This window comes from Nansenia antarctica (genome assembly GCF_963989245.1).
Source record: "Nansenia antarctica genome assembly, chromosome: 3".
NCBI classification, from domain to species: Eukaryota; Metazoa; Chordata; class Actinopteri; order Argentiniformes; family Microstomatidae; genus Nansenia; species Nansenia antarctica.
In genome coordinates, this window is record NC_137688.1 from 70769585 (window position 1) to 70784184 (window position 14600).

The window sequence follows — 14600 nt, forward strand, 5'->3', positions numbered from 1 at the left end:
ATCCCCCCCCTCAATCATCATGAAGTGCTTCGAGAAACTAGTCCGGGCCCACATAGTCACACGCCTCCCGCCCAACCTGGATCCATACCAGTTCGCCTACAGAGCCCACAGGTCCACAGAGGACGCCATCGCGACGACTCTCCACTCCACTCTATCCCACCTGGAGAGGGGAAACAGCTACGCGAGACTGCTCTTTGTGGACTTCAGCTCTGCCTTCAACACCATCCTTCCAGACAGGCTAGTGACCAAACTACTAGACCTGGGTAGTAGGTATATGTGCATGGATCAAGGACTTCCTGTCCGACCGCCCCCAGAGGGTGCGGGTGGGCTCCCACACCTCCACAGCAATCAGACTCAGCACTGGGTCCCCCCAGGGCTGCGTGCTAAGCCCCATCCTCTACAACCTCTACACCTACGACTTCACCCCCGTCCACCACAGCAACTCCATCGTAAAGTTTGCAGACGACACCACCGTGGTGGGCTGCATCTCGGGGGGGGACGAGGCGGCGTACAGGGATGAGGTAGAGCAGCTGAGCAAGCAGTGCAAGGTTAACAACCTGCTGCTGAACCAGTCAAAGACCCAGGAAATCATCTTGGACTTCAGGAGGAAAAAATCTGAGGTCCAGCCCCTGCTCATCGACGGAGGGAGCGTGGAGAGAGTCTCAACCCTCCGATTCATGGGGGTGCACATACAGGATGACCTGTCCTGGAAGAACAACACAGCAGCCATCATCAAGAAGGCACAACAGCGGCTCTTCTTCCTGAGGGTCCTCAGGAAGGACCACATCGGACAGGAGATGCTGGTGGCCTTCTACCGCTGCGCAGTGGAGAGCATCCTCACCTACTGCATCTGCAACTGGTTCTCCAGCTGCACAGCCGCAGAGAGGAATGCGCTACAGAGAGTCGTGAGAACGGCCCAGAAGATCACCGGCGCCCCCCTCCCCTCTCTGGAAGAGCTGTACAACACACGCTGCCTCAGGAAGGCCTCCAAGATCTCCAGAGACCCATCCCACCCTGGGTACGAACACTTTGCTTGCTAGCTCCTGCTGCGCGCAGCACCGAAAGTCGATCTCCTTCCCCGTGGCCATGACGACGGTGAAGTACACGAGCCCGCGCTTGTGCTCCACGCAGTCCACGGTGGCCATGCGCTCGAAGCGGAGCTCCTTGGTCTCCTTGGACCAGAACCGGGAGCCAGAGCCTAGGGGGAGGAGGGCGCCGGCTCCCCCCTCCTCCCCGTGCGTAATTGCGCCGCCGCTGCCTTTCCAACTCTGCAGACGCAGGCCGTCCTCCGTCAGCACGCACCTCTTCCTCTTCCACAGCTGCAGGAGACCGCTGCTCCTCTTCTCCAGCAGCCCGTCTCTCATCACCTTCCCCGGGGCGGACATGGCCACCGCAGAGCCCGGGACGGAGGGGAGGGAGACACGGAGTGAGTCCAACGGTTTATCCCTCGATCGGTCTCTTCCCGCCGGTCTAACTCTGTCCCTTCCAGCAGGCTAAACACACCAGTAACTCCATGTGTGGGACACGCCGTGCGCACGGAAGCATGTCTGAGTGGCTAGGCTACGCTACTCGTGATGTATTTATTTCCACTCCGCTGGATATAATCCCCCGTCCGTCCGTCCGTCCGTCCGTCTGCCGTCCCTCTCCGGTGTGTGTGTGTGGATGTGTTGGGACATGCCCCGCCAGGGAGCCCCTCCCTGCCCCGTGACGCGGTCAGATCCGGTGGCTTGTTTCTGGCCGCAGGCAGCAGCTGTCTGTCTGTCTGTCTCTCATTCACAGACACCGGAGCCGGTTAATTCCTCCTGCTCGTGCCCTTCTCCACGACCGACCGCAGAGAAAGACCCGTGGACATGTTCCATGTCAAGGACTCATGGCAACATGTCATCCCTCCCGTTTTTCCCGGGATTCTCCCGTATTTTACCTGTCTTTCCCGCTGTGCTCCCGTTTCAATATTTTCCCGTAAATCTCCCGTATTTTTAACCTATAATATCATATAATTGAACACATGTTTAGAGTATGTTAGTCACGGTCAGAGACACAACACGGGTCGTTTATAATAATAATAATAATAATAATAATAATAATAATAATACGAAGAAGAAGAAGAAGAACAATAAAAAGATGAATATTATTATTATTATTATTTGTTTGAAGGAAAGCACCTTCTCACCCCGGCCACACCCCTCTCTGACGTCACGTGTAGAAGGAGACTTCGGAAACAACTTTTTCTTTCAGACCTGTCTCTCTCTCTGTCTCTCTGTCTCCCTGTCTCTCTGTCTCTCTGTCTCCCTGTCTCTCTGTCTCCCTGTCTCTCTGTCTCCCTGTCTCCCTGTCTCTCTGTCTCTCTCTTCCTGTCTCTCTGTCTCCCTGTCTCTCTGTCTCTCTCTCTCTTTGTTTCTCTGTCTCTCCCTCTCTCTGTCTCCCTATCTCTCTGTCTCTCTGTCTCTCTGTCTCTCTGTCTCTCTGTCTCCCCATGAGCCAGTCTGTACTCTGTTGTCAAACAGAGCTGGAATGTGAGTGGAAGGCAGAAAGCCACCTGTGTGTGTGTGTGTGTGTGTGTGTGTGAGTGTGTGTGTGAGTGTGTGTGTGTGTGTGTGTGTGTGTGTGTGTGAGTGTGAGTGTGAGTGTGAGTGTGAGTGTGAGTGTGAGTGTGAGTGTGAGTGTGAGTGTGTGTGTGTGTGTGTGTGTGTGCGCGCGTGCTGCAGCAGTTTGTTATAGCTTGTCTGTCACAACAGAGCTTAATAATGTGTTGAACCGTTCTGCCTCCCTGACACCATCACTCTCTCTCCTTTATAACCTGCAAGGCATCATGGGTCTTTATAACCTGCAAGGCATCATGGGTCTTTATAACCTGCAAGGCATCATGGGTCTTTATGACCTGCAGGGCATCATGGGTCTTTATAACCTTTATAACCTGCAAGGCATCATGGGTCTTTATAACCTTTATAACCTGCAAGGCATCATGGGTCTTTATAATCTTTATAACCTGCAAGGCATCATGGGTCTTTATGACCTGCAGGCCATCATGGATCTTTATAACCTTTATGACCTGCAGTGCATTATGGGTGTTTATAATGTTGAACGCATTGCTCCTAAGACAGGTCAACCTGTAGGTGCAGTCAGTTACTGTAATTCCCCCCCGGCCTGTGTGTGCGTGTGTGTGTGTGTGTGTGTGTGTGTGTGTGTGTGTGTGTGTGTGTGCGTGTGTGTGTGTGTGTGTGTTACTGTACTTCCCCCTGTCCTTTACGAGAAGCGTATCCGGCATATTGAGACTGATGTCACAAGTTAAGAACTCACCGTGAGGTGTTCCTGTCGGCATGACTGGAATGACAATAAAATATTTTGTTTCACGGGAACTTTCTCACACTCTCCTGAACACAGAGAGAGGGAGGCGAAGGGTTAATGTGTAATAACAAGCGTTTAGACGACAACAGATGAGTGATGACAATTTTGAATGTGAGTTGGCTGCGTCAGTCTGCTTAACACTAGAACAGCCATGGGTGGGGTCATTTTGACCCTGTGAGTAACAGTTTTTATATCTTTTCACTCGATCAAATTTCAGGACCCTCCTTTCATGACATTTACTAGATATGTGCGTTCTCTACCACCCAGTATCCTTACATTTTCAACATCACATCAGGATAAGCTAGTATGAAGCTATGTTGCAGTGTTTCTGTGTAGGAGGCAGGCTAATTTACAAGACGCGCCAACTAGTGGCCGTTGTGTGTAAGTAGCAGCTTCCCATTGTAAAGACTATGGTCATTTGACCCCCCCGAGGCGGCTCTTATAGTAGGTGAAACTTCATATGGAGGGAGAGGGGGGAGGGGAAGGAGAGAGAGAGTGGGAAGGAGAGAGAGAGGGGAAGGAGAGAGGGAAGGAGAGAGAGAGGGAGGAGAGGGGAATGAGAGAGAGAGAGGGAAGGAGAGAGAGAGGGTTAGGGTTAGGAAGAAGAGAGGGAAGGAGAAAGAGTGGAAGGAGAGAGAGGGGGAAGGAGAGAGCAGCTCAGATCGTCCTCATCATTTCCTATAGTAAATGGAAGCAATTTACCATGAGAGGAAGGGGGTTGTGGACTCATTTACCATGAGAGGAGGGGGCTGTGGACTCATTTACCACTGGTACAGGGCTGTGACTCATTTACCACTGGTACAGGGTTGTAGACTCATTTACCACTGGTACAGGGTTGTGACTTATTTACCACTGGTACAGGGTTGTGACTTATTTACCACTGGTACAGGGCTGTGACTCATTTACCACTGGTACAGGGCTGTGGCACGAGGCGAAGCCGAGTAGGAAAACCCTGTACAGTGGTAAATGAGTCCACAACCCCCGCCCTCCAATGGTAAAATGCTTTTCTACAACAGCCACCACATAATATAAAAAATAAATACACAGTTGTAACATTAAATTCATGTATTTACAATCATTAATCGTTTCAGAATACATATATCTTCGTTGTTTGGTACCTGTACTATAATGACAAATAAGGACCATTCATTCATATCCTTCCGCCACAGAATATAGTCCCATAAACAAGATCAACCATTGCATTGTAGGTCAGTAATGGTGTTCTTAATCAGACTGATTGGGAGGCGCATTGATACTGGAAATGCGGTCTGAACTGTGGGTTGTTGAGATATTTACCACTGCTGCTAGCCAATCAGAATCCAGTATCCAAACATGCTGTTGTAGAAACCACAGAGAGTGTAGCGTTCTAGCTAGCGTAGTGTTCTGTGTACTGAAGCACACACAGCTCTCTGTCTGTCTAGAAGCTTCTCTGTCCGAATCCAGTCCAATGAACACATGTTTGTTGTATTTCAGACGTACTTTACAGGATGTTTCCAACCTCCTTGTCTCTCCCTGTGTCACCCTGCCCTCTAGAGGCGGGAGGTGAGAGCTGCACCAGAGGGAGGCAGGCAGTGATCACTACCATAATCTGACCACAAGGTGGAGCACTTTTATAACACATACTGTATGATGTTAACCACTAACCTAACCCTAACTCTATCCCTCCTCCTATCCGAATTTCTCTCTCTCTCTCTCTCTCTCTCTCTCTCTCTCTCTCTCTCTCTCTCTCTCTCTCTCTCTCTCTCTCTCTCTCTCTCTCTCTCTCTCTCTCTCTCTCTCTCTCTCTCTCTCTCTCTCTCTCTCTCTCTCTCTCTCTCCTCCTCTCTCTCTCTCTCTCCTCCTCTCTCTTTCTCTCTCTCCACAGCCCCCCCCCCCCTCCTGGGCCACAGCCCCCCTCCTCCCTGTGTGTGTGTGTGTGTGTGTGTGTGTGTGTGTGTGTTTTTAGGTATATGTAATCATTATTTCCCCCTTGCACACCTGTCATTGAAATGCATGCTCTGTCGGTGTAAGTGTGTCCTGAGGTCAATGTTCACCAGCTCTTCAGCAGCCTCTGGTGACTCTGGTGACTCTGGTGCACGCAACACGTCTGTTTGGGTTTGAGTTACTTTGGGGATAACACACACGTCAATACATCACAAGGACTCAGTGCTGTTTGCTCTTAGGTGGTGTTTAATGACAAGTTGTCAGAGGAACATTAGAAGCTCTTGTCAACCCACCGGATACAGACTGAGTCCCTGCATTAGTGTAATGACTTACAAACATCATCTGCTGGTCATTCTTATACAAGAACAGAGGAAGATATGTTGAGGCTTTGATTTCATAGGCGTTGAGTCTGAAGTAGTAGACTCCTCTCACTGGTGCTGTGAAGAGTCCTGTATCAGAGGAAAGCAGAGAGAGATCAACACTGTCTGTGTCTCCTGGACACCAGAGCAACATGACTGTTAGTAATGGTGAACACAGTCCCTATAGCTGAGCTGACCCCACACTGGAAATAACCTGGGACTTTGATGTGTTCATCCTGCATAGCTGTTGTCGTAATGTTGTTTACAGGATAACCTTTGTATATCATTTTGGGATTCACACAGGTTTTTTAACCATCTATTCATTCATTTACTCATTTTCTATCCGTTGCTGTGTGTCAGCAGTACCTGTGGTTGGGCTGTAGGCTTGGCCGATGTTGGTGATGATGTTTTTGTAGACCACAGTGGTAAGACCAGAGGCAGGTTCCATCGAAGCACCTAGGGCAGCAGAGAACGCCACCTTCGGTCTCTCTGTGAACACAAGGGAATAACACGTGGATATCTCCTTTAAAGCAGTGTAACAGCCCAGGCTCAAGGCACTGTACACAAAATAAGGGGAGACCACACAGCTTTAAATCAGAACAAAAGTATTTATTTAATTAACTAACTTAAAGTACTTAAAATAACAATAGATATGTTAGTCAGTATCATCAGTAGTGAATGCAGTGTATGGATGAGTGGAAGGTGTAGTGTAGATGTTGTAAGGTGTGTTAAAGTAAAAGTAACGCTAAAGAGAGCCTAAGCTCAAAACAACCAAACCTGGTGGAAGGAGGAGAAGAGGGAGAATCAAGGTGAGCAGCCAGTTTAAGTAGGCCACTCACCAGGTGCCTCTGATCATCTAATCAACCCCTCCATATATGGTTATGAGTGAGAGGGCTGTCACATCCCCCCCCTCAATCATCATGAAGTGCTTCGAGAAACTAGTCCGGGCCCACATAGTCACACGCCTCCCGCCCAACCTGGATCCATACCAGTTCGCCTACAGAGCCCACAGGTCCACAGAGGACGCCATCGCGACGACTCTCCACTCCACTCTATCCCACCTGGAGAGGGGAAACAGCTACGCGAGACTGCTCTTTGTGGACTTCAGCTCTGCCTTCAACACCATCCTTCCAGACAGGCTAGTGACCAAACTACTAGACCTGGGTAGTAGGTATATGTGCATGGATCAAGGACTTCCTGTCCGACCGCCCCCAGAGGGTGCGGGTGGGCTCCCACACCTCCACAGCAATCAGACTCAGCACTGGGTCCCCCCAGGGCTGCGTGCTAAGCCCCATCCTCTACAACCTCTACACCTACGACTTCACCCCGTGCACCACAGCAACTCCATCGTAAAGTTTGCAGACGACACCACCGTGGTGGGCTGCATCTCGGGGGGGGACGAGGCGGCGTACAGGGATGAGGTAGAGCAGCTGAGCAAGCAGTGCAAGGTTAACAACCTGCTGCTGAACCAGTCAAAGACCCAGGAAATCATCTTGGACTTCAGGAGGAAAAAATATGAGGTCCAGCCCCTGCTCATCGACGGAGGGAGCGTGGAGAGAGTCTCAACCCTCCGATTCATGGGGGTGCACATACAGGATGACCTGTCCAGGAAGAACAACACAGCAGCCATCATCAAGAAGGCACAACAGCGGCTCTTCTTCCTGAGAGTCCTCAGGAAGGACCACATCGGACAGGAGATGCTGGTGGCCTTCTACCGCTGCGCAGTGGAGAGCATCCTCACCTACTGCATCTGCAACTGGTTCTCCAGCTGCACAGCCGCAGAGAGGAATGCGCTACAGAGAGTCGTGAGAACGGCCCAGAAGATCACGGGCGCCCCCCTCCCCTCTCTGGAAGAGCTGTACAACACACGCTGCCTCAGGAAGGCCTCCAAGATCTCCAGAGACCCATCCCACCCTGGGTACGAACACTTTGCTTGGCTGCCCTCGAACAGCCGGTACAGGACCATGTTCGCAAGGACAAACAGACTGAAGCTCAGCTTTGACCCCAGGGCCATCCAGGCCCTGAACACAGCAAAGACCTAGGTTCTGGGCCCTGGACAGTCTGGACGGATTGATGGCAGCTGCTGGATTGAAAATCAGGTGTAGTGCTGAGGCACAAATGTGTACATTTCAAGCCTGCAAACTGCGACACTTTAAATGAATGTGCAATAACACTATGTGCAATATGACAACCCTAGGGTACATAAGGTTGCAGAGAATAGGAAATGTTAGAATAGGTATAGCATAGCATAGAGTACAGCAATAGGTTAGAATAGGTATAGCATAGAGTACAGCACAGTGTTTTATTTGTACAGTATAGTATAGTGGATAGTGTACATAGCCTTTATTTATGTAAACCAGCTCCTTTCCCTTCTGTGTTTTTTTTCTTCTTTTTCCTAGCACCAGGGGAGCCCCCCCCCCCCCCTCCCAAATTTCGTTGTTTGGTACCTGTACTATATCAATGACAATAAAGACCATTCATTCATTCATTCATTCAAAAATCCAATAATCCCCCCCAATAACCAAACAAAAAACAAACAAGACTTCATAAATTCCCAGTAACCCTGCTCATGGCTCAAAATACTCAAAACAGCTGATCGCAAAAAGGTGAGGGGACCACCAACGGAGCAACGCCACCCCCCACATACACGTCAAAATGCTGAAGACCTCAACTGATCCAGACAATCCTCCATTTTAGGAAGAGGAAAGGAGTCTGGAGGTCTAACCCAATAAAAACGCTGCCGGATGGGAGTTGCATCCCCAACATCCACATCATGCTCTATCAGAGGAGTACGTGACGAGGCATCTGAAAAAAAAAGACTTAAAATAGTATTAAAATACTTTTAATCAGACCGGCCATTTCCTCTCTCTTCGGACCATCCAAATGCCCCAACAACACATCTAAGTTATTGAGAGCCCAACAACACATCTAAGTTTTTCAAACGGCCACGCAAAATCCCCTCATCCGGAATCACTTCATCATCCCCCACATATGCTGCCACCATATGAGATGAGATCACACCCTCAGTACATGTTAACAGAACCGGTCGAACCCCCTCCGCGGTTTCTTCAGGGCGTGTAGGACCCTCTGCTAAAGAAACAGAAAGATTTCAAAAGATTAACATGACAGAGCCTAGTGGACTTCCTCCGTTCTGGAGCCGCTATCAAATAATTCTGTTCAGAGATTTTCTCCACCACAGTAAAAGGGCCAGTGTATTTTGCTTGGAATGGTGACCCAACCACAGGCGACAGAGCCAGTACTTGATCACCTGCAGTGAACTGCCTCGGCTCTGCACGGCGATCATACAGGCGCTTCATTTTCACTTGGGCACTCTCCAAATTCCCTTTTTCCATTTCCAATGTTGAATATAACCTGTCTGAAACCATGGGAGCCACCCCTCCTAAATTTCGTTGTTTGGTACCTGTACTGTAGCAATGACAATAAAGTCCAATAAAGTCCATTCATTCATTCATTCATCATTCATTCATTCATTGACATAACTCAACAGATTTTGGGGAGGTTGACGTGATTTCCACCCATCTGCCAGCCCCCCCAACAAACCGCGCACCGTATGCCCAAAGACCAAGTCATTTGGGCTAAACCCCATACTCTCTTGTACCACCTCCCGCACAGACAGCAGTAACCAGGGCAACCCCTCCTCACCCCCAGCTCTGTACAGTAGGCGCGCATCAGAGACTTAACCGTCTGGTGGACTCGCTCAAGCGCACCCTGGCTTTGAGCATGATACACCGATGCCTGGTTGTGCTTGATGTGTAGTTGTTTCAGCACTTGAGCAAATAACCGAGACATAAAATTGGAGCCCTGGTCGCTTTGCACCACCCGGGGTATTCCAAATGTAGCGGGTACAAATATATGCTGCGCCTTTAAGACGAGCTCACATGAACGCGCAGGGGTGCTTGCGCAGGTGTGCTTGAAAGAGAGTCAGTGAGTTGGAACGAGCAACGTGGACGGAGCGGTAACAGTGTGGGCTCTTTACAAGTATATAGTTTTGATAAGAAGATATTACCGAGTGGTCATACAAAGTGACACGCTTTGAATCAGTAACGCGGTTACGTTTGTGTTTTTCGTTTCATTTGATAGTGCGAGTGCCGAAGTCGGGCTTCATTGAACTGGAATTAGCGTTTGCTATTAGCTGGAGCTACATGGCGATGCACAGATAGGCTACATGGATGAGGATGGCTGGAAAAGCATTCAAGTGTGGGTCTAGTGCTGTTATCTAGATCGTCTAGGTCGCTAAGAGGGATACGTTGATTTGCGAGTGTTTTATTTGGGAAGAGCAGGCCTGAACGTCGTCAGTATCGAGAGGAGAAGCGTGTGCCAGCTCACCCCTCCCCCACCCCGTATGTGAACTGCGAGAGAAAGGAGCTACTCGTGGTTGGTGTTCGTTGTCCTGTACAGAGGAGAAGCGTACGCCAGTGAGGCGTGGGTTCAGCGAGGTTTCTCGAAGTTTGCCCTGCCAGCCATCAGACACCCTTGACGTGCGATCTCTGCTGTATGGGTAATCTCTGCACTACACCTTGCCATTAGCACTGGCCAACCACGCATACCGTGCGCAGACGAACAGAACTGTGAACTGAACGGACTAACGCTCGCACGCGCACACACACACACCCACACCCCGCACTGGAAGTACACGCACACAACTGTTAACAACGCCCACTGAACTGAACTGAACTGTACAGCAACGGCGCTGGTAACTGACACCTGCAGAACACGCACACACACACACACACACACACACACACACACACACACACACACGCATACACAAACCCACACTGGAGGAAAAGGACTGCTCATTCAGACTGAGATGTGTTAAATGTCAATGTGAAAGTAAGAGTGAAATGCCTGTTTTGAGTTTATCTGCATTCAGTTAAGTTGATGATGTTGCATTTAAAGGGTATGGTTTATTAAGTGTACATTTCAAGCATTCAGGGTTGGATGGTGAATTAGAACAGATGTATTGTATGTGTTATGCACACCTTGAAACTGGAAAGCCAAATGTGGTGGAACCCCAGAGAAACAGAGACAGAGGCCAGGAGAATATATAATGATTTATTATGGAAAATATAAACAAAGAAATAGGCCCTACACTAACTAGTGGAAAAACAAACAAAAGGTGTGATGCAGGCGATAGTTATGGGGTGTGTAATTATACTATGTGTGTGTGCGTGTATGAGGTCAGGGGTGTTGTATTATGTGCTGCGATACTACCCTAGTGAGCAAAGTCCGAGATCCTTTTCGGGTCAGGGAGAGTGATCCATGAGAGAGTAGTCCAGAGGGGAGTCCAGGGGTCGAGCCAGGGAGAGAAATCCAAAAGAGAGAAGTCCGAGGGAGTCCATACCGAAAGTTATGTTCAAGCGTTTGATCTCTGTCTGTAGCAGGGTTAAGTAGGCGGCTGTCCAGGTGGTGATTGGGACAGCTGGGCTGAACGGTAATAGCCCACACCTGCTGAAAACAGAGCCAGAGATCCGGCCCACTCAATCCGGCCGGGAGGGGGCGCCAGAACGAGGCTCACGGGGGCGTGTCAGATTCGGAGGCACAACAGTACCCCCCTCCTCAGGGGAGGCACCGGACGACGGACCCAGGGCCCCGGGGTTGGCTCGGTAGAAATCCTCCAATAAGGACGGGTCGGCGAGATAGGACGCAGGCACCCAAGTCCGGTCCTCGGGCCCGTAGCCAACCCAGTCCACTAGGTATTGAAACCCGCGACCCCGGCGGCGGACCTCCAGTAGTTTGTTTACCGTCCATACCGGGTCCCCATCATCCAGGACACGGGGCGGCGGCGGAGCCGGGCTGGGGGAAGACAAAGGGCTGGCGGCCACAGGTTTAAGCTGGGAGACATGGAACACCGGGTGTATTTTGAGGGAGGGAGGAAGGGTCAAACGTACCGCCGTGGGGTTGACGATACGGTCCACGGGATAGGGACCAACGTACCGGGGGTTGAGTTTCCGGGTGGAGGTTTGGGAGGTCTGGAGGGGCAGGTCCCGGGCCAACAGCCAAACCCTCTGACCTGGCTGGTAGTCAGGGGCCGGCACCCTCCGCCGGTTCGCGCTCCGCCGGGCGCGCTCGGTGGCGCGGAGCAACGCCGCCCTGGCGGTCCTCCACACGTTGCGACACCGGCGGAGATGGGCCCTGGTGGTTGGGACCGCTACCTCCAGCTCCTGTTGGGGAAACAGAGGGGGTTGGTAACCCAGGGAACATTCGAATGGGGACATACCAGTGGCGGCGCTCTCCATAGTGTTGAGGGAGTACTCCACCCACGGCAGGTATTTCGCCCAGGAGGAGGGATTGTGGGCGGAGACACATCGGAGAGCGGCTTCCAGAGCCTGGTTGGCACGCTCGGCCTGCCCATTGGACTGAGGGTGGTACCCGGAGGTGAGACTGGTGGTGGCCCCAATGCCTCTGCAGAAGGCCCGCCAGACCTTGGAGACGAACTGGGGGCCCCGGTCAGAAACCACATCCGAGGGGATCCCGTGGAGGCGTACGACGTGGAGAGTTAGGAGGTCCGCCGTCTCGGCCGCTGTGGGCAGTTTCGGGAGGGGAACGAAGTGGACCGCCTTGGAGAACCGGTCCACGATGGTGAGAATGGTGTCGCACCCCTGGGAGACAGGGAGCCCAGTAACAAAGTCCACGGCGATGTGCGACCACGGTCGGCTGGGCACCGGGAGAGGCTGCAGGAGACCCGCAGGAGGCCGATGGGAGGCCTTACTACGGGCGCACACCGTACAGGCGGCCACAAACTCCCTGGTGTCCCCCCTGAGATTGGGCCACCAGAACCTCCTCCCGATGAATGCCGCCGTCCGCCGCTCGCCGGGGTGGCAAGCGAAGCAGCTGGAGTGGCCCCACTCCAACACCCTGGCTCGGACAGCTGTAGGCACAAACAAACGGTTAGGGGGTCCGGTCCTAGGGTCTGGTTCGGCCCGCTGAGCCTGTCTTACCAAAGCCTCGACGGGCCAGGTTACGAACCCCACCACCCGGGACGGGGACAGGATGGTATCTCCCCCCTCAGCGACACCCGAATCCGCCTTGGGGAACTGGCGGGAGAGAGCATCAGCTTTGACGTTCTTGGAGCCGGGACGGTAGGTAAGGGTGAAGTCGAAACGACTAAAAAAAAGAGCCCAGCGGGCTTGTCGAGAGTTGAGCCTCTTGGCGGACCCAAGGTAAGTGAGGTTCCTATGGTCAGACCACACCAGGAACGGTAGTTTGGCTCCCTCCAGCCAGTGTCTCCATTCCCTCAGGGCCTCGTGAACCGCCAGCAGCTCCTTGTTGCCCACGTCGTAATTTTGGGCCGCGGGTTCGTAGCGCCGGGAGAAGTAGGCGCAAGGGTGTATCTTCTGGTCCTCCCCCGACCGTTGAGAGAGGACCCCCCCGATCCCCGTGTCCGAAGCATCTACCTCAACGATGAACTGTCTCTCGGGGTCGGGGTGGATCAGCACTGGCGCGGAGGAGAACAGGTGTTTTAGTGTGCCGAAAGCGGTCTCAGCAGCGGCGGTCCAGCAGAAGGGCCGTGAGGTGGAGGTAAGCGCAGTAAGCGGCGCTGCGACCTGGCTGAACCCTTTAATGAACCGCCTCACAAATCCCGCGAACCCCAGGAAGCGTCTAAGTTGGGTCCGGTCCGTGGGCTGAGGCCACTCCACGACGGCCTTGACCTTGGCAGGGTCCGCCCGCATCTGTCCGTCCTCCACCACATTACCCAGGTAGGTGACCGAGCTGGTGTGAAAAACGCACTTCTCCCCCTTCACGAATAAGCGGTTTTCCAGGAGTCTCTGCAGGACTAGCCGGACGTGCTGGTGGTGCTCCTCCACGGACCGAGAAAAAATAAGAATGTCGTCAAGGTACACAACAACAAAAATGTTTAACATGTCCCGAAGGACATCGTTGACCAGGGCCTGGAAAATAGCAGGGGCATTAGATAGACCAAAAGGCATGACGCGGTATTCAAAATGGCCGAGGTGGGTGTTAAACCCGGTCTTCCACTCGTCCCCCTCCCTGATGCGGACTAGATGGTAGGCATTACGTAGGTCCAGCTTGGTGAATACCTTGGCATGGGTGAGGGGTTCGAAGGTGGAGCTAATGAGGGGAAGGGGATAACGGTTCTTTACAGAAATGTCATTCAGAGCCCGAAAATCAATGCAAGGTCTGAGTCCACCGTCCTTCTTGGATACGAAGAAGAATCCAGCCGCGAGGGGAGAGGAGGAGGGCTGGATGATACCAGAGTTGATGGACTCCGTAATGTAGTTACGCATCGCCTCCTTTTCAGGGAGTGAGAGGCTGTAAAGTCTACCTTTAGGAAGGGTGGCACCAGGCAGGAGGTCTATAGGACAGTCATACGGGCGATGGGGTGGAAGGGAGAGTGCCTCGTCCTTGCTGAACACCTGGGCTAGGTCGTGGTAGATGTGAGGAACCCCGGTGAGGTCAGGCGGAGTGATTTTAGACTTGGGGTCGCTAGAGGGAGACAGGGCGGAGCGAAGGCAGGAGGCGTAACACGTACCTCTCCAGCCTAGGATCTGGCCCGAAGCCCAGGAGATGTGAGGTTCATGTCTCTCGAGCCAGGGTCTACCCAGCACCAGGGGAGACGTGGGGATCTGAAGGACAAAGAACCGGATCTCCTCTGTATGATTCCCGGAGATCGTAAGAGATATAAGCCCAGTGGTGTGGGTGATAGTTCCTAGGGAACGGCCATCAATGGCCCTAGGCATGATGGGGCGGTCTAGAAGGACTAGGGGAATGCCCGCCTGGTGGACTAAGTTTTCATCGATTAGACAACCATCAGCCCCGGAGTCGATGAGGGCGCTGACAGACAGGGTGTCCTTCCCCCAGGTGAGAGTGGCAGGGAATAGGCGACTGGGGGTGACCTGGGACTGAGAGAGAGAGGTGTTGCTCACCAGTATGCCCCCTACTGGTGAGCTGGGTCTTTTGGCCGGACAGGACACGCCCGGATGATGTGCC

General features: G+C 52.3%; 1 protein-coding gene across 1 annotated transcript in view; it reads right to left on the reverse strand.

Moving 5' to 3' along the window:
- Nucleotides 1-1385, reverse strand: part of LOC308154338 (uncharacterized protein) — a gene marked incomplete at both ends in the record, with an annotated part of 6800 nt that extends 5415 nt beyond the window's left edge. The window contains one exon of the mRNA XM_080527501.1: nucleotides 1014-1385. Coding sequence (XP_080383627.1) covers nucleotides 1014-1385 — 372 coding nt within the window. The remainder of the gene's footprint in view (nucleotides 1-1013) is intronic.
- Nucleotides 1386-14600: the final 13215 nt, after the last annotated feature.